Source organism: Ursus arctos, unplaced genomic scaffold (assembly GCF_023065955.2).
Source record: "Ursus arctos isolate Adak ecotype North America unplaced genomic scaffold, UrsArc2.0 scaffold_5, whole genome shotgun sequence".
In the NCBI taxonomy this organism is placed as follows: domain Eukaryota; kingdom Metazoa; phylum Chordata; class Mammalia; order Carnivora; family Ursidae; genus Ursus; species Ursus arctos.
Genome location: NW_026623067.1, coordinates 59,661,104 through 59,685,510, shown reverse-complemented (window position 1 = coordinate 59,685,510; position 24,407 = coordinate 59,661,104). Strand labels below are relative to the sequence as shown.

The 24,407-nt window shown below is 39.0% G+C and overlaps 1 protein-coding gene across 2 annotated transcripts; it reads right to left on the bottom strand.

Annotated features, from left to right (window-relative positions):
- Window positions 1-478: 478 nt before the first annotated feature.
- HMGCR (3-hydroxy-3-methylglutaryl-CoA reductase) lies at window positions 479-23,249 on the bottom strand. Of its 2 annotated transcripts, none has more exons than XM_026498775.4 (20): window positions 23,131-23,249; window positions 17,600-17,787; window positions 17,042-17,153; window positions 16,670-16,757; window positions 15,694-15,778; window positions 14,672-14,777; window positions 11,978-12,084; window positions 11,751-11,867; window positions 11,185-11,345; window positions 10,814-11,061; window positions 10,433-10,611; window positions 9,215-9,409; window positions 8,251-8,409; window positions 7,944-8,101; window positions 6,899-7,004; window positions 3,719-3,889; window positions 3,273-3,413; window positions 3,036-3,194; window positions 2,440-2,594; window positions 479-2,298 (listed from the first exon to the last, which is right to left on the bottom strand). In XM_026498775.4, the coding sequence occupies exons 2-20, from the start codon at window positions 17,762-17,764 to the stop codon at window positions 2,244-2,246; spliced, it is 2,667 nt and encodes an 888-aa protein (XP_026354560.1). In that variant the 5' UTR covers window positions 17,765-17,787; window positions 23,131-23,249; the 3' UTR covers window positions 479-2,243. The 2 variants fall into 2 exon arrangements, with proteins under 2 accessions (XP_026354560.1, XP_057163320.1); XM_057307337.1 differs by lacking the exon at window positions 23,131-23,249 and adding an exon at window positions 19,385-19,563.
- Between the last annotated feature and the right edge of the window lie 1,158 nt (window positions 23,250-24,407).

Below are 24,407 nucleotides of genomic sequence, written 5' to 3'. Positions count from 1 at the left end.
TTCATAAGTGGTTCAAACACACCTTTCACTCCTAACTATAGCAGAGGGCAATCAACAACTGCAAGTAAACAGCAATCAGCCTTTAAAGAGGCCAACTTCAGCGATGCTAAGATTTACTACCCAAGTAAGCTGATAAGAGCTTCCAAGTACAACGGCCATTTGGTTTTGGCTGCCCAGTCTTTATGCCCTCTTCCTCTCAACCCTCATGCCCCAATATCCAAAAGTAGTCCAGCTGAGATGAGATAAAGCTGAACTAAACAAATTCTTTTAAGTATAAATTTAAAAAGTTATTTTAATATACATACAACACTGGCCTGCCATTAATGCCGTAGGAATTGGAGCATATAATGGAAAATGATAAATGGTCATAGGACACCTAGCAGGAATTATTAGGTTACCATTCTGGCCAGACTCTCAGGCTTCCAGGCCTCGGGCCAACAGATTAATCCAAACAAAAAAAGGTTACTGCTTACACTGATCAGCATTAACTTCCTTTTCATAATTTACTGGAACCGGGCAAAAAGTATAACAAAATGTATACAATTTAGTAATTGTACAAAACATCAATGTAGCAAGATGATATTGGTTACAGTCACCAGAATGAAGACTCACACTTTTCACTGCCACTTCCATGAAAAGTTCAGATAAATAAGAAGTCACTGGCTAGAAGTCACAACAGAAGCAATTTAAACTTTACATACAAGAGCAAAGGTCAATCTTCCACAACAGTACTGCAGACACAATCACTCAGAGGCTCTCCATGCTGCCACGGCATTACTGGAATGTTCTTCAGAGTCCATCTTCTCTCTCCAAGACCAACACTTGAAGCATTAGATGTAATATAAAATAATGAGTTCTTTATTATTTATACAAAACTTGTACATTTAAAAAAAAAAGATTAAGATTCAACAACTCTGCTGACCCCCTGAGGAAGCTAAGAGCTTTTACGGGTCTATCAAAGAGCCCTGTGTGAATGTTTCAGTCACCAACCTCCTGGCCACAGGAACGAAGCACACTCCTCCAGGGCCATTCACGTGGCACCTTCACTGGCTCTGAAAGCTGATTTCCCTTTTACTGGGCTCGATGAGCAAGCCAGGGTTTCGTGGACAACCTAAAGAATACTATCTTCTCTGGCCCAAGCTTAGAAATTTTTATCAGTATACAAATTGATTTTTATTTATTTCTTGAACACTGTCAATAAACTCCTAGCAGAAGAAGCTTTATTACAACATATACAGATTTGATACAGTTCTTTACAAAAAACCACCTAGATTTTTCTGCTAAATTTGTCTTTTAAGTCATTAGAGTTGGCTTAGAGAAATGGTATTTTTCTTTCAAACCTGTGTTTTCCACCTTCTGAGCTCTGAGAGGTCACAGACTTGTATGTTCTTGATGAAGAGAGCCACCTTTGTCTAAGCAGTATTAAGAGCTCTTGTATCTTTAACAAAGAACGCAAAACTCTGTTCCTTAAAGCCTTACACTAGAGAGATTGGTTTTAGCAATTTAGACAAACACACTTAGACAAAACTCCTCTCTGACCAAGTAGCCTGCAGAGATTAATGCAGTGATTTGTTTTCCTGACAGAGAACGATTTAGCACTGCTTAGCACATCATTCAGTAGTTTGGGAATAAGAGTAATTCTTCCCTTGAAGAAAGGAGATCCCCTTTTGAAGAATCACAATGGCTACCCCAAAAAGAAATCAAAATAGTCCAGCACCAAATGAAGTATTAGTTTACAAAAAAATAAACTTAGCTCTTATCTCTTAAAATTCTATAACCCAGACTTAATAAATTAACTATGAAATCAGTTTGTCAGCTACAGTATAATTTAAAAATCCATTTTCAACCAGAGGGGAAGGGAGGATGGAGAGCAGGGTCAATCTCACACTGATCACCACGAACTCCATGGATTTCGTCAAAAGAAAACACTTTTTTCCAGCTTGTATTCTCTTTCAGAAGTGAGCTGTAGATTACCATCTGTGATGTTTAAAGCATGGCATTCACGTTGACGTCTTTCCAGAGAGCATAGCATGTAAAGTACTGTGCTATTTTTAGATCTGAGAAATCTGCATGGAAAGGAGGATCTCCGACCATTCTGAAAGAGCCAACCACCAAGCAGTCGTCTCACAGATCATGTCTATTCATCCTCAACATAACACCGCATTGAGCTTTTTAATTCACAGATTTTATGTTAGTCCTTTAGAACCCAATGCCCATGTTTCAGTTCAGAGCCGTCAGGCTATTCAAGCAGCCTTCTTAGTGCAAGTTCCTTGGAGGTCTTGTAAATTTATCTTTGACCTATGGCAGAGAAAGACAAAGATATACAAAATATCAAGAACGTAGAACTTTAAGTTAGAACTACTGTATCTGCATAGTAGGTTTTTGTACTGCACGTCTGAAGTATAGGGAAAACATGTTAAATAGATCTTGAAGTCTTACCTGTTGTGAATCATGTGACTTTTGACAAGATGTCCGGCGGCCAACGCTGCCATCAGCGACAGTTCCCCAGCCATTACTGTACCGCACACGATCCTGGCAAGCTGCCGGGCATTTTCCCCAGGATTGTCTTTGCATGCTCCTTGAACACCGAGCATCTGCAGCCAGGGACAGACATAGCAGGACTCACCCTTAGGGTCATGGCAACAACTTCCTTCTCTACCAGCTGAAAGAAGGGCAACTATAATGGCATCAGAACAGAACCAGACTCCAGTGGAAGTACTCAGTTTCCAAGATCTGACAGCCAGTACTGAAAATAATATATACCACAGTGAACAGAACATCCACAACCTGGTTTGCAGGGCACTCACTAAAAGTAGACGAACATTCACTTGCTATCTTAATCTACTTTCTCAATTTACTAAGCATTCGCCTCAACATGCTTCCTTGGACACACTAGGTTAGGCTGGTGAGAAGCAAAAGAATGAAAGGCCCAGCTAAAATACAGGTGAGTGAGAAGTGATGTCAGGCAGAAACAGAATGCCAGCACGTCAGAACTAGGCTTGAGGTCAGCCGACTTTGGGGCTATGGTGTCATACCTGCAAACAGGCTTGCTGAGGGAGCAGGTTGGTCCCACCACCCACAGTTCCGATTTCTATAGATGGCATGGTGCAACTGATATACAAATCTTCATTTGTGGGACCACTTGCTTCCATTAAAGTAATACAGTTTGAACTACCAACATTTTGTGCTGCATCCTGTAAAAAATAAAAAGTAAAGTATAAAACTTCTCTTCCTTAGAAGTACAAAACAGAAGTGGAGGCTGGAGCCCTCACCTGTCCGCAGGCGATGTAGATGGCAGTTACTATATTCGCCGCATGGGCATTGTAGCCTCCAATACTCCCGGCCATGGCAGAGCCCACCAGATTCTTATTAATGTTGACCTCAATCATAGCTTCCGTAGTAGTCTTTAATACCTAGCAAACAGAGTTGTGCACATTTTACATGTTCCCCTGGAAGATTCAGGGCATGCCACCCAGATCTAACTCTCGGTAAAGCAAGAGAGTTTAGATCTGGCCCCACTGAAGCCTTGTCCCCAATAAGGAGTACAGTCAAGTCTGTTCATGTGAATGCCACACACAGATGAGCAAGATAGGATACAACAGTCATCTCTAACATAAAACATGCCCATATATTAAATTTTATTTAAAACGTTAATATTCCTTTCCCTAATCTTTAACCCTAAAGAATAACAGAAGAAAATAATCATCCAATCACTCACTTCTCTGACAACCTTGGCTGGAATGACAGCTTCACAAACCACTGACTTCCCTCTTCCCTCTATCCAATTTATAGCAGCAGGTTTCTTGTCAGTACAGTAGTTACCACTAACTGCTAGAATCTGCATTTCAGGGAAATACTCATGAAGTTTTGAAAGTGCCTTCTCTGTGCCCTGTCAACAATACAACAAAATTAAAATGCACAAAGTTACTTAGAGATCAGAGGCTTTATTTGTATCCAATAATACATTAATAAGTACAGTAACTATAATATTTCTAAGTGCAATAAATATACTTCAAAGAAAGTGAGCATAAGATAACAGCAGTTATTAGCCATCACAGTGGTGAATTTCTCAGTCAGGTATAGACTCCTACTGTTTCTTTCTGGGAATGAAAACAAAGTTCTTTGTAGTCACTGATGAACAGGGATGTAAATGAGAATATTAAAATGGGAGAAGTTATTTGCAAATGTCTTATCAGATAAAGGGCTACTATCCAAAATCTATAAAGAACTTATCAAACTCAACACCCAAAAAAACCAAAAAAGCCAGTCAAGAAATGGGCAGAAGACATGAACAGACATTTCTCCAAAGACCTACAAATGGCCAACAGACACATGAAAAAATGTTCAACATCACTTGGCATTAGGGAAATACAAGTCAAAACCACAATGAGATACCACATCGTATCAGTCAGAACGAGTAAAATGAACGACTCAGGAAACGACAGATGCTGGCGAAGATGTGGAGAAAGGGGATCCCTCCTACACTCTTGGTGGGAATGCAAACTTGTGCAGGCACTCTGAGTATGGAGGTTCCTCAAAAAGTTAAAAATAGAGCTACCCTATGACCCAGCAACTCCAATACTGGTATTTATCCAAAAGATACAAACACAATGATTAAAAGGGGCACCTTTACCCCAATGTTTATAGCAGCAATGTCCACAACAGCCAAAGTATGGAAAGAGCCCAGATATCCATCCACAGATGAACAAAGAAGAGGTGGTATATATACACGCACACACATACCATATATGTATAGTGTGTACACACACACACACACACACACACACACACACACACACAATGGACTATTACTCAGCCATCAAAAAGAATGAAATCTTGCTATTTGCAACAACATGAATGGAACTAGAGGGTATTATGCTAAGCGAGATAAGTCAATCAGAGAAAGACAAATATCGTATGACATCACTCGTGGAATTTAAGAAACAAAGCAGCTGAACATAGGGGAAGGGAAGGAAAAATAAAATAAGATGAAAACAGAGAGGGAGGCAAACCATAAGAGATGCTGAACTCTAGGAAACAAACTAAGGGTTGCTGGAGGAGAGGTGGGTGGGGGAAAAGGGATAATTGGGTGATGGGCATTAAGGAGGCGACTTGATGTAATGAGCACTGGGTGGTATATGCAACTGATGAATCACTAAATTCTACCCCTGAAACTAATAATACAGTATATACTAACTAAATTGAATTTAAATAAAAAATTTTTTAAAGTTTAATTTAAAAATGAATTTAAAAATACTCAGAATATAATAATCTTGTCACTGAGAGTAACTCAACCCAAGAGCCCAAGTTACCAAGTCAGTAAAGAGAAGTCAGACATAAAAGTAAATCCTGTTGTAAATGAAAGTCATTGGGATTTACCTTACAAAAATGTAAACAAGACTTCCAATTAAGTGAAATTAATTCAACTAACAACACGTACCTCAATAAATGAAAACATACTGGCAATTAAAAAATAAACAGAACACATGTGACATAGAATTTACCATCTTAACTATTTTTAAGTGTACAGGTAAGTAGTGTTAAGTACATTCACACTGTGGTACAGCCCATCTCCGGAACTCTTTTCATCTTACAAAACTGAAACTTCAATCCCATTAAACAGCAACTCCCTATTTCCTTTCTCGTCAACCCCTGGTAACCATCCTTCCACTTCCTGTCTCTATGAGTTTAACTAATCTAGGTACCTCATAAATATGAACTTGCATAGTATTTGTCTTTTCTGTTAACCAGATTATTTAACTTAGCAAGTGATCCTCAAGGTTCATTTAGCATATGTGAGAATTTCCTATATTTTTAAGGTTTAATTATAGCCCATTATAGGTACACACCACATTTTATTTATCCGTTCATCTGTCCATGAACACTTGGGTTGCTTCTACCTTTAGGCTATTGTGAATAATGCTGCCATGAACATGGCTGTACAAAAAAGTCTCTGAAACCCTCTTTTCAATTCTTTTGGGTAAATACCCAGAAGTAAAATTGCTGGATCATAATTCTCTTCTTAATTTTTTGAGGAACCATTGAACTGTTTATTTTTTTTAATTTTTTTTTTTTTTTAAGATTTTATTTATTTATTTGACAGAGAGAGAACACAAGCAGGGGGAGTGGGAGAGGAAGAAGCAGGCTCCCAGTGGAGCAGGGAGCCCGATGTGGGGCTCGATCCCAGGACTCTGGGATCACGCCCTGAGCCGAAGGCAGACGCTTAATGACTGAGCCACCCAGGCGCCCCTGAACTGTTTATTTTTAAACAACTTTTAAAACCTACCTATTTAGTCACTATCCTCTTTCTCTTTCAGAACAGTCCTCATATACAGGTAAACCACAAAATGAATTTTACTAACCTAATTGATTTTAACACATTTGTGAATGTGTTAATATTCACATTTGTGAATATTTGTAAATAACAAATATCAGTAGAATAAAATGTAAGCTATACACAATCTTCTTCTAAGGAAATAATTAAAATAAATGGATTATATACATGAACTTGGCCTCTTACATACAAGTCTTGAGGTCTCTAGAAGAGGTGAGCTTTCAAGGGTCATAGGACAAAATTAAGAAGCACTAACCAAGATTCTTCCCAGCCTTTCTGAGTAGACCCAAAACACGTATAATGCCAAATCGAAACTAAACATATCAAATATAAATACTAGTCAAGAAATGCCTGATGAGTTATATGAATCAATATTTAGCTTTCAATAAAAATCTTTCAATCAATTAACCCTTTGAGTAAGTACTATATATACATGACATAAAATTCAAAAATTAAGGACATAAACATCAGGTCTGCTCCCCACTCTCATCTCCCTAACACCCAGTTCCCCTCCCCTGGGATAATCAGTCTTGCAAGTTCTATTTACAGTCTATTCAGGCTCACCTTTGAAATCATGTTCATCCCCATGGCATCACCTGACCTGGACTGGAAACGAATATAAAGATTGCGACCAGCCATACTCATATGAAGTTTCTGTAGACGTGCAAATCTGTAAACAAAACCAAAGATTTTTTATTTTGTTATTTTGTTGAGAAGATGGAAGTTATCTTAAAAATCTAGTTCAGCTGATTTATTTTACATGTAAGAGAATGCTCATGGAGATTACTTACTAAATGTATTTTCTTCTTTAGCTAAACATTACGTTAGAATACGAATTCAACCACTTCATTCTTATATGCCACAAGAGGAGAGGGCTGCAGCAGACAGCCATCATCACAGACCAACTTTAAAAGTCCAAAATAAATAAATAAATAAACATATGAGCTTAAACTAAAATGGAGCTATCGATGGGGTGCCTGGATGGCTCAGTCAGTTAACTTTTGATTTCAGTTGGGTCACGATCTCAGGGTCATGGGATCGAGCCCCACCATGTCAGGCTCCATGCATTGTGGAGCCTGCTTGAGATTCTCTCTCTCCTCCCTCTGCCCCTCCCTCCACTCATACGCGCACTCTCTCTAAAAAAATAAAATAAAATGGGACTATCGTTTGTACTAATTATGCTTCTTTATAAATTTAATTTTCTGTATTCAAAGTAAATCTACTATACAAATATTTACTTCTATCCTGCTTGGAAAATCTTTCTTTCAGGCAATTCCTCCTTAGGGCAATTCTAAGTCAACACTCTTCTAGGACAAAGTAACAGTCTAATCAGAGTGAGTTTTATAAAACCAACACAGAAACTTACTAGCTCCCACCGTTCTTTTCTATTTACTCCTATGGAGGTATGCATTTGGATCAACATTATGTCCCCACCCACATCCCCCAAACCAAGCATAAATATTACTCATTTTGAATAAATGGACTTAAAGTTAATATTTTGTTATGTCACCTGAAGCAGGCAGTATGTTAACAGTTACATTTAGCGACCACGTAAGATGACACTGGCTCTGAAATAAACATGAATGCATATACAAATCCCCACACGTACCTGCTGGTACTGTCAAAAGCATCCTTCATCACTGTGAACCCTTCAGGTGTTTCAAGCCAGGCCTTCACTTCCGCGGAGTCACAAGCACGGGGAAGACGCACCACTGGGCCACGAGTCATCCCATCCGCGAGGATTCGACTGCTGGCGCCTCCACCAAGCTACACAGGGGATGTTACAGAAGCACATGTTAATCCTGCAAACACTTCTGCTTGTTGCAAAAGGTGTCCTTGATTGTCTCCAAGTCTCTTCTCATTGCCTGGCCTAAGGGCCTATCTTAGAACAGGCAAATATATAAATGCCAACTTACACCTATTGCTCGGCAGCCTCGATTAGTGCTGGCCACGAGACAACCTTCTGTTGTTGCCATCGGAACCTGAAATTCTTTTCCATCCAAGCACAGAGGTCCTGCCACTCCAACAGGGATGGGCATATATCCAATAACATTCTCACAACAAGCTCCCATCACCTAAAAGGTAAAGTCAGGCACCAGGTGAAAATCTATATCGCAAATACACAGCCCTTGCCGTTAATAATTTTCTTCAAACTTAAACCTTTAGTTAATTTGTCAACAAAATCTTTTATTTATTCTTTTTTTTAAAGATTTTATTTCTTTGGGGGTAGGGGCATGCACAAGCCGGGGAGGGGCAGAGGGTGAGAGAATCTCAAGCAGACTCCCTGCTGAGCACCGAGGCCAACACGGGGCTTGATCTCATGACGCTGAGATCACCACCTGAGCTGAAACCAAGAGTTGGGATGCTCAACCAACTGAGCCACCCAGGCGCCCCTTTTACTGTCTCTTTAGAAGTAAACTATTTAAAAAGTACTGGAATGCCTGGGTGGCTCAGTCAGTTAAGCCTTCGGCTCGGGTCATGATCCCAGGGTCCTGCGATCGACTTCCGCATCGGGCTCCTTCAGCGGGGAGCCTGCTTCTCCCTCTGCCTGCCGCTCCCCCTGCTTGTGCTCACAAACACACACACTCTCTCTCTAACAGATTAATTAATTAATTAAATGCCTTAAAAAAAAAAAAAGAAGTATTTAAAAATACTAAAATCACTGAGTAACAACTATAAACAACAGGAAAAATATTTTTAATTTCTAGGACCTATAATCATAAGCAGAATACAAAATTACACTAAAATGATTTTAAAAAATGTCTTATAACACTGTGTACATATAAAAGACTAGTCAAAAAAATACTAAAAAGCTTAAGAGTAAAGCTACAAGAATAAAAGCTTCAAAGCAAACTTTCCCAAACCAAGAAAACAACATACCAAGGAGTAATTATAGTCCCTATACGGTAGATACTGGAGAGAAGAAGGCTCTGGAAGTTTTCTGGAAAGTAACTGTCGGCGAATAGATACACCTCGTTCGTGGGTTTCCATCAGAGTTTCCAATTTGTAAGCTGGGATGTGCTTAGCATTGACTAATTGGATGATCTCAGCATCACTAAGGAATTTTGCACCTTTCTAAAGAAATGAAAGAAAAAAATGGGAGGGATTGGTGGGAAGGGGATGACAAAAAAATTGAAGAAGTGCATTTCATATTCTTCATAACAAATAAACCATTTAATACAAACAATCTCTCAGTAGAGGAGAACCCAAAGAACTTTTGGAGTTCTAAAGGAGATGATTTGAATGGAAATAAGAATATCGAAATGAAAGCAAATTCCTTATAAAAATGACACTTAACAAATGTAAATCCAAAACACTAAATTTTGCAGGTGAAGTTTGCAGAAAAAAAAATTCACAATTAAAATTCTGAATCCCATCCTCTAAATTTTGTTAACCCTGTATATAGCAAGACAGTTCAAATATCGATACACATGTTAATAGGAACGAGGGAAAGTGAAAGAAAAACCTGATGCGACTCTCACTCATGTGCACATAAATTAAGAATGAACCAGATTAGGCAGATACAGATGGAACACAATATTCACACTAAAGCATGAATGGACTCATGGTCATGTAGGCAGAACACCCATTCACATGTCAGAAAGGAAAATAAGCTTCCTCGTGAGCATCAAGCTTACTTTAAAAGCAAACCAAAAACAAACAAACAAAAAAAACCTCTTCCGTCTTTGAAGCTCATTTTTGAGTTAAGCCTTCTAGGCCCCAAAACTCAGGAGAACAGAGTAGTGGCTTATCTCTCTGGCAAACACTAATAAAATACAAAGAGCATTGACCTTGAGTCAGTAAATCCTGGACTCCTGATCCCAGCTTTTCCATTTCCTAAAAGTATTACTTTGGGAAATACTTAAGCCTCCTGGAGCCTCAGCTTTCTCTTTCTTACCTGAAAAATGGAGATAATTCCGACTATCTCACAAGGTTGTGGGAAATAAATAGATAAGGCCACTACCTATAAACCACACAACACAGCGCCCAGAACTCGTAGGAACTCAGGAGCTATAACTTCTGCCCTTCCTCTAATTAAATAAAGAGCTCCTTTTCTTAAGAAAGATACAAAGCTTGAGTTAATTTTATTTTCCTCACCTCTGCATTCCCAAGTATCTGTAGACATTCTTCATTAGGTCGAGGCTCCATGGGAAGTTCAATTTCAGGTTCCTGTGTCTCTAGTTCCAGCGAAGCATCAAGCAAGGAGGAATTACCAACCACGAATGTAGCTCTGTTTGGGGTGTCAGTTTCTGCCACTAAGGGTTTTATGACCTCAACTGTTCAAGAGATCAAAAGAAATCTCACAACTGCGAACATACGTTTTGTTTTGTTTTTTCTTTCGCCCCTGCCACACCCTGGAGACCCCGAGCCCAGTCCTAGAAGACGGTGGGAAGGATGTGAACATAAGTTTTAAAATGAACTCAATTTCTTGACAAATCAGTATTGGAAGAGTAGAAAGTAAAGAGAACAAGAAATCACCTTTTCTTTCTCTGTTTATCCTTGTCTCCTCCTCCGCTGCATGGACTTTCTGGCTATTTCTGGCCAGTATAGGTTCACGTCTACAACAATCATCTGGGACTTTTTTGGGAGTCACTACAGGAGATGTAATAGGGTTTTTTAATGAGAGTGTAGATTCTGTCTCAGCTTGTTCAAAGAAGATGTACTTGACAGCCAGGAGGAGAGCTAAACTTAGGGTAATAACTTGCTCAATATCCATGCTGATCATTCTAAATAAAAGAAAGCAAATTAAAATGTTATTACTCAGAAATAAAAAAAGCCATAATCTAACTTTTAGTACCACAGGGTGCTATTGTTAATACACAACAAAGCAGGTCTCAGGTAAAACTTACTTAGAGAGGTAAAACTGCCAGAGGGAAACACTTGGTTCAATTCTCTTGGACACATTTTCATCCAATCCTAAAGAAACCTTAGAATTTTCCGCCGTACTGTTTTGAGGAGAAGGATCAGCTATCCAGCGACTATGGGCATGAACAAGGACCAAGCCTAGAGACTGAAATAAAATGTTATAAATTATGTATCCTCTGCATATCAATGGCACCTAAACTTCTCATCCTTAACATCTGGATAACCAGATACTATGTCCCATGGCCTCCCCTTAGCATGAAAAGACAGCCCCATGTTTGCTCTGTGACTAAAGCAGTGGGCCAGTGAACTGCTGAAAACCTGCAAAGAACAGGTTTTCAAAGGTAAAGTGGAGGAACTTGAAAAATCTGTTTAGGGGAGAGAGATGAGAAGCCTCAAAGAAATGAAAAACAAGAAAAAAAAAAGGAAGAGAAACATCGATGAAAGAGACAACAATTGTAGAAAGACAACAGGAAGGAAAGAAAAAAGTCAAAAAGCAAAATATGACACTGGAACTAAAGATACTAAAGGGAGAAGAAAACTGTGTAATTACCATAATCATCTTAACTCTCTGAGTAACAGGATTTGGTTTATTTTCTTCTTCTTCTAAAACTCGAGCAAAATGGCTCAGTTGCCAAATTGGACGACCCTCGCGGCTTTCCCGAGAAAGCTACGAAGCAAACCAGTGTTACATTAGAAGGTACTGATTTTATTTATGTGAACAGATGTGATGAGAAACATTACTCTTCTACTAATGCCATCAATAAGAACTGCTCTTACCTCTAAAACCAAGGAAACGCAAGCTGGGAAGAAAGTCATGAACACGAAGTAGTTGGCCAGAACTGACATGCAGCCGAAGCAGCACATAATTTCAAGTTGACGCACCCCTGGTTGGAGAAAAATTAAATGTATAATTAGTAAAGTACTGGTATTTTTGATAGGGCATACACCACAGGGACTTTTCCTCTAAACAGACAAATACAAGAAAATATGAGTAGATGAAGCCCTTTGCTATCTATGCGAAGGAGGAGGAGGAACTCCGAGGTGATGCCAAGCCTTAGAGCACAGCAGGAATAGCTCCCTCAAGGAAAGAGAACTTGTCTTCTCTCATGTCTCAAATCTGTCACAATGCCAAGCACGGTTGCTGAACTTAAATACACATCTGATAATCCCCTTTATGAAATGGTAGTACTCTGTTTTGAAATAAGAATAACAAGGCCAGGCTACACTAATGTGCAAACCTCCCACAGTTAAGACCCAAATCCACTCTTTACCAGAAAAGCAATTCACCTGTGGAGCAGAGACTTTTTTTATTAAAGTAAAACTTACTACCATCTATGCCATTCCTGATACAGTACCATAATAAGATGTTATGTGTACTACTGAACTCTAATTTCAGTATACTCTCTATTGTATCTATTTATGTTCTTATAATTTTGGTTAATTTCACCGATCTGTTTGGGAAATTAAAATAATGTACAAAGGCAACTCAAGATTCAAAATTAACGAACATTACACTGCAAAATGTTTAAGGTATCACTTGGTAATCTTCTCAAATAGACGGTAACAGAATTTTAGAGCTCAAAAAGACCTTTGATTACCAAATCCTATTCCCTCAACATTACAAATAAACTTGAGTATAAAACCAATTTCTGATGTCACTCATATTAAATATAAAAATGTTTTGAAATGTAAATAAAGTTATTCCCTCGTCTTACAAAACTGCTAACTAGAATAAAAGAAACTCAATGGTATATTTTATTTTTGACTTATTATAGATCATTTGACTAATAAAACGAAAACACATTGTATTTTTCTTAAAATTCTACAGCATTGTGTCAACTATACTTCAAAAAAAAATTTACAGCAATTACTCTGAAATGTGGAGATTCAAAAGAATATACAACTATAACAATAAAAACATTATGAACAACCTATACTTTACATAGTAGCTAAATGTAATCTTTTCTAACTTGAGACCACAGAAACAATACTTGACCAATGCCTTTACCACTAAATTATCAGCTGTTTCCCTCTGCACAACAGTAACTACTGCTGTTGCCATATGCCCCAGGCATTCTTCCTTACTCCATCTCAGAACAGTCTCTCTGTGCCACTCTGCTACTACACAAAGAGCACCAATCTATATACTTCCAAGAAGTTAAACTTTTTTCTTTTTTAGTGGATTTCCAAAGGGTTACTTCCTCATTAATATGCGTTAAACCTGTCCTTTTCTACCCTAAGCCAAATCTCTAATTATAGCATTTCTGTATAGGTGTATATGTCTCCTAACTGGCTTTTCTAATTATAAATGTCATCATGTCCTTTGTCTACTTCTCTGACCCAGCATGTCAAAATTCATCACCCTACTTTCCACATCAGTTTCAAGTGAATAATCCTTGGTTTGATGGCCTACTACCAGTTCCTGGCTCATCTTCTTCACCTTCACCTTTATTTGAATAAAATCACACAGGTATGTTTTCACACAATCAAAAACATTTTTCTTGATTGTGTGGTAGTTTAATAACTGTATCTTTATCAAAACTCAAAACTATACCTCAAAAGTAGATTTTAGGGAATGTTCATTTTTTTAAAAAGATTTTACTTATTTGTCAGAGAGAGAGAGAGAGCACAAGCAGGGGCAGTGGCAGGCAGAGGGGGAAGCAGGACTCGATTCCAGAATGCTGGGATCATGACCTAAGCCGAAGGCAGACACTTAACCGACTAAGCCACCCAGGCCTCCCAAGGAATAGCCTAGAACTGTAGTTACAAAGGGTAGCTCCCTGAGAAAGCCATAAAGTCTAGTCTTAATGATTAGGAAACCTTAACAACAGCATGATATATTCAATCTGGCAAATTTCCATGCCAGGCCACAATTTTTGTCCTATATCATGGAGTCCTATGTTTGATATTTAGCATCTAACTCTCTACTATCCAGTTAAGGATTAAGAAACATGTGTTGAGACTAATGCTAGGTACTTGCTAAGATGTACTGTACCATCTGATTAAATCTTCCCTACCAGCCTATTAGGTGGATCTGATATAGATCTGGCCCACTCCTGACTCTTCACTGTCTCCTACATGACAATTAAAACACAAGGAACCAAGTCACTAATTTAGTCTGGGCAACACCAGGAGCTGGAAGGTGCTTTCCAGAGGAACCTTGGAACACAATCTTGGTTAAAAACTAAACAAAAAAACAAACACAAACACTACAAAATCATGAGAAGAGTCGAGCATAGAAAGAGAAGGTGGCATTAGTGAAAAATTAATCAGTCACCTGCTACTAAGTTTTCACTAAAGCAGACAGACATAAGGTCAGATAAACCCACATGCTCATTCAATTAAAACCTTTTAAGAGTAATGTCAGACTTTTAAAGTCAGAATTTAAGAATAACCAATGCAATCTAAGATGTTCTTTTTTCCCTTCATCTACAAACTTATTTTAAAATATATTAAAAATTGCTTACAAACCTGACATGGTACCAACTCCAATCACCAGACATTCTACAAGAGCGTCAAGGGTGAATGTTGGACCTAAAATTGCCATTCCACGAGCGATGTTTTCCCGCACTTCATCCTAAAACACAGACCAAACGTATCAATAAGGGTAAGGTACAAAACAACTTTCAAACATTTTAGAGAGCATCCTAGGGCCTCTACTAAAATCTAATTTGCTATACAAACAGTAAAAGAGACAATATAATACCACTAACAGGCATTCCAGATGCAACGGACTAAGAAAAAGGTCATGTACAGTGTCCTGCTTTCCCTTTCCACTGAATGAGATGCTACTTGGGAAGATTCCTCTGAGGCGGTGCATCAATCCTGCCATTTAAATACCACATAATGAAATACTACAATGTTTTATATTTGGCTACCACTGACAGTTTTAGTTGCAAATTTTTTGAGACCTTGTGAACATTATGTAACCTAAACCATATTTTCGTCAACATGCTCAAGTGGTCGAGACATTCATCAAATACGTAATCAAGGCAGAGCTGCACGCTATTTTATACTCAGGTACTCCGCTGCAAGATTATTAAAAATGTTAGTTTATTTAAAGTGACTAATGATCACCAAGATAAAACTTTAGATGGAAAATAATGCTAGGGTTAATGCTAAAGGTTTAGAAATAAATCTACCCCGAAACTCTCTTCTACTACATCCTGTCCTGTTCTCTGATAGGTTTCAATAGGTATATACCCTTACTTCTCCAAAAGTCTTACTACCTTAATTCCTAAAACCTTCAAATAGGAAAATGGGGAAGATTCCAAATTCCAGAAGCTATGGAATTATAATTAAGTTGTTAGGTAAATGGGACAGTTCCTGGGGCACCTAGAAAAACCAGTCTTAAGACTTGAAAATTAAACTTAAAACTGTGGGCAATTCCTGAATCTCAAACTATGAAGAGACTATTAATGCTTTCTATTAATGTAAACAAACTGAAAAAAAAGGAATACTATTAACATTCATGTCTTTAAAATAATACTTACCTGTGAGTTGGAACTGAGGGCAAACTTTGCTAGAGCACTTGCTCTGGAAAGGTCAATCAAAAGTAGGAAAAAGGGCAAAGCTTCACTGGAAAAAAAAAATCAAGATGATCAGGTACATTTAACAGGAAAAAATGTGGCTTAAAAATGCTTTCTAAAATAAAACAACTGCTTCACACACTGTATGATTCTTTTTGCAGCCCAAAAGGTACACCTTACACTCACTCCCCTTTGACATCATGAAAGCTAAATATATGCATTGCTCAAAATATTTCTAAATGTAAATGTATTTACACAGAAATACTTTTTGATAATTTTATAGCAAAATATCATCCTAAGTAAAAAATATATCCTTGAATGAACATGGGGGAAAAAGTAGAACATATATAATTTTTTAACATTTAATCACTATTTGTGGAAGGGTAAACTATTAACACGCTTTCTGAAGAGACGGTTGGCAATAAGGGCACTCAAAAACCCTAAAAACTTACACAGCCACTATCTCACTCCCGGGAATATATCCTAAGAATGAATATGAACACAAGTTTAGCCACACTGACATTCTTCACAGTATTATTAATAGAGGAAATTAAATAACCTAACAATCCAAACCTAGAGGATTAAGTAAATGAACTGCAATATATTCATTCAGGGGAATACTAGACAACCAACATAAATAATTTAGTTTAGCAATACAGACATGCAAAGATGTCGATAAACTATTATTAGCCATAAAGAAGTTATAAAGGCATAAAGAAGTTAAATGATCTCAGAATTTTTGTTTAAGTGTAAAAAAAAGTAGGAAAGGATATATACCAAAATGTTAACAGCTATTAACATTAGCTAAATGACAGCATGAAAATTTTCCTCATATTTCCCATAAACTTTTTGAAATGTATATATTCTAACACTTTATAACTTGGAGAACAGTTCTTAATATATCTTGAAAAAAATGTGTATTTATGTTTTAAATACTTACTTCAAGCCTGTCAATTCTTTATCTAAGAAATGAATGACAACTGTACTGAACACAAAACTAGAGAAAATTGTGAAGAGGCCAGCAATACCTAAAATGACAAAATTCAAATGGAAAAAAATCATCCTTTATTACAAAAATAGTAACATACAGTCCCATATAATATTCTGAAAGACATATTATTTTCTCCAGATTATTAATGTCTCAAATATCAGAATATTTACTCCCAATAGGGAAACTACTAAATGAGTGCACAGTGCACTTTAAGCAATATATACATTTCCATATACATGATTTGAACAAACAAAATTATGTATTCACAAAGCAAATCAAAAATTTGATAGCACAAAGAAGCTAAATGTATAAAATCATTACCCAAAATATATTTTGATCCAAGTTGACGTAAATTCTGGAACTGGAAGTAAATATACAGGATTGCTATGCATCGTGTTATTGTCAGAATTATAATGTCACTGCTTAACACATCCTATTGGAAGAGACAGGGAAAAAAATCCCAATAGCTTTACCTTTTAAAATAAGCAACTAAAAGTAAGAATTTTTATTTTGTATGCATCATTAGTTTGTATATTACCATAATATAAATATAGGCACAACACAAGTCAAATAAAAATACTAAACATGCAACTCAAAAATTAAATCCAATTTTTAAACAACCCACTGTTTAAAGCCAATCATTTTTCTGTTAGTCACTTTTAAAGCTATTATTTTCTCAAGTAAAGTCGATTACTCTCATTTTATGCAGAAAAGGCAAAAGTGTATTTCCAAACTACATAAGTAAATAGAAATTTGAGGTAAGTTCATGAATACTAAGATAAAGATTTTACTTGTAACTTTTCTGATTATATGGTCACTAAGAGGAATCTTCAGAAACTGAAAATGTAATTTAGTCAATATCAAATTAATTTCACAAACCTCTTCAAACTTCGGACACTCATAATTCCAACCACAGATCTTATCGTTACCAGTAAACATGTTCATGGACATCATACAGATGGTCAGTGTCACTGTCCCCACTATGACTTCCCAGGGATGAGAGGCCACAAAAAGGCCGTGCATTCGGAAAAGTCTTGACAACATTGTAGCTACAGAATTCTTGGGTCCTGAAAGGAATATCAAGTGTGAGGAGTATTAAGCTAAGTACACAGCTCACTGTATTTTTAGGAAAAGATTTTAAGATTTTGCACTGTAAACACTGCTTTTGTAGGCACGGTGTCTTATACATATGAATAACACTATTTGATAGTGTTCTTTATTAGTTCTAGAAAATAATTATAAAATTAAAATAAGAAGACTCTGATATTTTTTACTCACAAAACCTAAATCCTCTAGTAGTCACTACCAACCAACTTAAAACTAGCTATTTCTTACGAGTTGTATGAATTCAAGCATTTATGATGAAACCAAATAAATATTTCAGCCTATGATATTATCTGAGCCAAGGAGGAAAGCAATAAAGGGGGGGGGTGAGAAGCAACTATTCAGATTTGTTTTCTAATTACCCTGGTATAAAATGCCCATAAGCACCCGCTGCATTCTCCACATTCTGGTTATGCAAAAGGCAAACATCAAACAATCTACTTGTTGAGTGTCCTCCTCAAAGGCAGGGGCCCACTGTGCTTTTCCAACCCATCCAACATATGGCATAATGTTACCAGCAAAATGATGTTTAATAAAACTTAATACCCTTGCTGTCACCAGAGAAAAAAGTCTTTTCCAAATTTTACAGCTAATAAAATGCCACAACAGTACTGGAGGAAGAGGATGGCTGGCCAATGTCTATGACATTCAAAAATTCCCAACAGAACATACAGGTAGTTTTTTTTTTTAAGATTATTTGAGAGAGAGAGAGAAAAAAAAAGAGAGAGAGCACACAGAGGGACAGGGGCAGAGGGGGAAAGAGAGAGAGAGAGACAATCCCAAGCAGACTCCCCACCGAGCACAGAGCCTGACATAAGGCTCAATTTCATGACCCTGAGCTAAAATCAAGAGTCAAAAACTTAACCAACTGAGCCACTCAGACGCCCCTGGAGAACATACAGGTAATTCTGATCAAATGACTACCATGCCTAAACTTCCCCATGTCTGTTGGCTAAATTACAGTAATTTTGATATTCTGATTAAAAAAAAAAAAAACTGATAGAGTCACTGGTCTCTAACACAGGAACTTGTAAGCCTTCTTAAACTAAAATTAATGTTTACAATAAAGCATATTTAACTACCCATAAAAATCTATTTCAAATTAAGGCTACTGACTGACACACTGGCAAGAATTCAAATGAATCTCGTGCTCGTGGTAATAACTAAGAAAATGACTCATTTGTTTAAGACAGAAAATTTAAAGGCAACAAATGAAGAAAAAGAAAGTTAATTACTCTATCTAAAGGGTTAGGGGAAAGAAAATTAAGAGTAGCTTTTAGGAACCAAAGCAATTCCTGAACATCATCCCCCACTGGGTCACACGATGCTCCCCCCCACTTCAGCTGCACCAGGCCCCCATTGGACAGCTGGCTTTCCCACTGCAGGTGACAACCTTTCACTGGATCAATTCAATCATGAAATCAATTTGTGAGTCAGAACAAACATTGTTTAATAAAATAGAATAGAAAAAAATAGCTGTAGGTAAGAATACAGTACGGGTAGGTATTATTTCTTAAGTATATGAGTGTGTATAGTTCCAACATAACATGCATTACTTACTGTGGGTCTCAATTTTAAAAGGCTGGCAATCACTAAGTTCTATAAATGTGGCATGCATCTGCTGTGTTTATTCATGCTTTTTCAACCTTCCTCCCTGAGTCTTGTTCATTTTATCCTCCAGAACCTTGCACCCACACACAGCAGTTGCTCAATAAAAACCTGCTTAATTAAAAATAAACTCATAAACTACAGTAGCATGTATTTTATTGACCAATCTTGAAATAGCCCTAAAAATGACTTTAAGCCAACAAGATATAAATATAACTGCCCACCTGCTAGCACTGCCCCCCACCCCCGTTAGAGCATTCAGGGAACATATTAAAGGGAAATGGGGTAGGGAAGAGAGGCTACACTGTATACACTGTTTTAAAAAAGGAACAATAGGGGCGCCTGGGTGGCGCAGTCCTTAAGCGTCTGCCTTCGGCTCAGGGCATGATCCCGGCGTTCTGGGATCGAGCCCCACATCAGGCTCCTCCACTAGGAACCTGCTTCTTCCTCTCACACTCCCCCCTGCTGTGTTCCCTCTCTCACTGGCTGTCTCTCTGTCAAATAAATAAATAAATAAAATCTTTTTAAAAAAACAATTAATTAATTAATTAATTTTTTAAAAATGAACAATAACAAAAATAGTTTCTATTAAATGAGCAGGGACTTGGACTTAGAGCTTTGGAAAGTGTTAATCGTATCTTAGATCTGAATCCTACTTCATTACAACCAAAAGCCTCATAAGAGCCTAGATTTTCAGGACAGTTTTCTAACACATAACATCCTTCTTATATTTAAAAACAAAAAACAAAACCCTACAAACTGGTCTAAAGGATCAACTAGCATCAATGTTCCAGAAAATGAATCAACTAAAAATACATATCAACACTAGGTTAAAACGATTTCTAACACTCTCTCCCCACCAAGTAACTCTCAACTTAGATTATTCCCTATTAAGTCAATGTATTCTTCACTATTAAAAAGTTAATTCAGTTCAATTAAAATCTCAGCTGCTAGCAGGAAGGCACCCCAATTTGATCACAAATTGGTTTAGCATCATTAACCCATAATTATTTATTAGGCACATTATGTTGTCCCTTTAAAAGATTTCATGGTAGCATTGTCAATTCTGGGACATTTCTTTCCTAGGTATAAACTCATCTTTGCAACATTCAGAAAAAAATTATAGATGATTCTGTGAATCAGCCCCAAACACAGAGAAGCTCACCTATTCAGAAATAAAAAATTAGTCAAAGAACATACAAGGTGTGTCAAAAATAACCATAATTGTACACCATCTCATTTCTCAAGGGCACCCTGCCCATTTCCCTGTGACTATGCCAAGTATTTAAACGAGAAAGAATCCAGTCTTCCACCTTCATCAGCAGTTGCAAGTGGCGTAAGTAGGCTATGGGACAGCTCATGCAAATTCAATGGACACTATGTAGGCCATGCTGCAGTAAAAACGTTTTACTTTGAAAAAAAAAAAATCAAGCTAAACAGGCAATGTATGCCTTACTTATGCACACTGAAATATGCCAAAAACATTTCACAGATTCTTCAAAAGAAAAGATGATTTAAATTCAATGGAATCCTCAAACTCCAATCCAGTATGTTATAGAAACCACCTACCACAGCCAATTGCAGAAAAGGATGCTTTGGCACCCATCTCTCTCTCTCTTTCCTCCCACCCTGCACTCCTCCTGCACTATACATCCTAGCATTTGATTATACACTACCTTACACAGATCTCAAATTAATTGCTGTGTACATTTTGACTCTTTGAAGAAAAGAACCATGTCTTACACTGAATCATTTTTAGTTCCAACAGGATCTAGCATTCTGTTGCTCAACCTAGTATCCTAGGGGGAAAAAAATCTTACACTGCAAATGAGGAAACCTGATTCTACACCCCATTCTATTACACACTTGTGAGTAATTCACATCTTTATTTTTTAAGTCACATCTCTCTTTATTCACTTACTAAGACTGAGATCCAAAGTTCTTTGACAAAGACAAGTGTTAAGTGGAACCATAGGAAACTGCAACTTTTGTAAGTAAAAAAAAAAAAGTCAAATTTCAAATACCTGCAATTTCATATGGGTCAACCTAAATAGATATTGATATATAAGCACTTATCCACCCATGGTTTAAAAAGTAGATTATAGGGGCGCCTGGGGGCTCAGTCGTTAAGTGTCTGCCTTTGGCTCAGGGCATGATCCCAGGATCCTGGGACTGAGCCCCACAACGGGCTCCCTGCTCAGCAGGAAGCCTGCTTCTCCCTCTCCCCCTGCTTGTGTTCACCTCTCGTTGCCTCTCTGTCACATAAATAAATAAAATCTTTAAAATAAATGAATATAAATAAATAAAAAATAAAAAGTAGATTATACAAGAATAAAAAGAGCACGTGTGAGCACATTACACACTTCATCCTGAAAGGCTCATGCTACACATGAGCCTCATATGTTAATGATTAATCTTTGCACATTTTTTTAAACTTCATGTTACTAAATCCCATTTGTCCTTACTACCAAGTTTATCACAAATCCTGGAAAGACCCAACAAAGCAGGCCCTCAAAAACCAGTCGGTCCCATAGTACGCTCCAGGCCTTTGCCAGACTACCTCTAAATCAGAAACTGTCCCTCAATGCATGGAGAGTAAAATATATTCATGAGCAAAAAAATACATTCTCCGCATTAAGATGATGAAATTATGCATGATTATTTAGTATAGCCAGAAACAAATGTTTCCTATGACTTTTCAGGACCAACTCTAAGGCGGCATGTCCTCAACCAAGCTATGAAGTATTTCAGACGACCATTTAAGATGGAGTCACCTGCCTTCTCCTACCGCAGAAACTGACTATTCTATACTTGAACCTCCAAGGTACGTCTTCCCTAACCCAAACCAAATAACTCCGGAAAACACACAAGATCTGGGCTCAACTACCTCAGCACCAAGACTAAAGCCCCTTACAAAAAAAAAAAAAAAGAAAAATGAGGAGGGAGAAGGGGGTTGGGTAGAGAAGTAGAAGAAGAAGAAAAATTCTTTAAGTCCTTGGGCAAGTCCCTACATTGGGCTCCGCATCCTCTCAACTCGTCTCTCCTGACCCGGCACTTCTCTGCACGCCCACGGTTCTTTCTTGGCTCTGTGTCAGTCAGCAGCAATTTATGGAAATCTTGCCCCATCACTTTAAAGAAAGATGCTGACCGAACAGCAGCGCCTGGGCGTGAACGCCTGCACCTGATAGCCTCTCTGCTAGCTGCGGGCCCAGCACCTCACACACACGCACTCTCAACATTTCTCGAATCCAGGGGCTTCCGAGGTCACGCGACCTGGCACCATTTCCGCCCCGATGATCGTGACTACCAGCCTACACAGACTACTTCGGACTGGGCGGGCGACCGCGGCTACGCCCCGCCGGTCCACCGACGGTGACCACGGCAGCCAAAGAAACCTGCCCGCCACCCGCCCCTCAGGCCCAGCCTGGCCGCCGGGCTCCCCCAGCATTGGTGCGGGCCGCCACTCGGCCGGCCGCGCCTCAAGGACGTCTCCTTACAGTCTCCGCTGGACCTGGCCACCACACCCGCAAAGCCGCCACTGCACCTCCCGCCAGGTCCGCAGGAGCTGCCGGCTGCCCCTTCTCAGGGCCAGGCGGAGCCCGAGAACCACCATCAACCCGGCCCTAATCCCGCTTCCACCCACCACTGTCCCGCTCCCCGCCGCCCCAGCCCCCCTTCGCTGCCACCGCCCGCCTCACCTCCGGATCTCACTAGAGGCCGCCGAACCGGGGCGCCTGCGCTCCGCCTGTCTCCAGTCAACGGAGACGCGAAGCGGAAGGAACCTTCGACATACGCACACTCGGAGCCGGCTGAGCCTACGACCAATGAGAGAGGATCGTCCGATCGTCTAACCAATCATCTGGGCGCTGCTCGGCCTCACGGGTCTACGTCACGAACGGTCGCCTTAACAACCTCCCACAGCTCTTGCTGCTGCGGAGAACGGGCACCGCACCATCTCTCACCATGGCTCGGCCAACCAATAGCCAGTCGAGTCCCAGAACTAGGGCCTGCCTATTGGTCCAAGGGCCGTGGGGGCGCAAGCATGGAAGCTGCTCAGGCGAAGGCGATAGGGGATCTGGCGGGTGGAGTGTCCTACAGGCCAGGACCTGACCTGTGGCCATCCTGTCTGCGAGAGTACTATGGGAAGCACCAGTGGGAAGCAGACTGTGGGGTGACGATAAACGCAGGGTCAGGTTGGGGGTAGAAAGCCCGGTTACTTAGTGGAGAGAGAGGGAGCTGGAGAGAAGAGGTGAACCTGAAAAAAGAGAGGGTGGCAGCGAGGTGCAACCCAAACCTCAAAGCCGACCCACATTCAAAATCTAAAACGACACCTTCCTGCGACTTACCCATCTGTATAAATAGTTCCAGTCACTGGGGCCCCTCAGCACAGTGCTTCTGTGGGGAGCGTCTTCTGCATTCTCTCTGCCCTCCCCTCGCTGCAGGCCTTTATTATTTCTTAGACGAAATAGTGCAATAACCTCTTGTATCAGGTCTCTCCACTCCTGGGCACTTCCACCTTAGGATCCTGTTATTCCATAGGCCTGCCCCCTGGAATTGCTCATTGTCTATTGGATTCAAGAACCTGACACCAACAATATGTTCCCACCCCACATTTCTTATGTATCTCTCATTACTTACTGTATCAACCTTCCATTTCAGCTAAGAGTAACTGGCCTTTTTTTCAGTCACACTCAGAACCTTTCTACCTCTCTGCTAATGTTATCTTTGCTTCATCGGGACATGCCTACCCATTTTAATTGTTGAAATTCTAACTACTTTAAGGACCATTTCATATGCCATCTCCTTTCTTGATTCCCTCAAACACATGTCATTCTTCCCTACTTTGAACATTCATATTTCCATAATATTCTGTGACTTGTCTTATATTATTATGTGGAAATTTCTTAAGAATAGGAATTATAGGGGTGCCTGGGTGGTTCAGTCAGTTAAGCATCTACGTTTGGCTCAGATCATA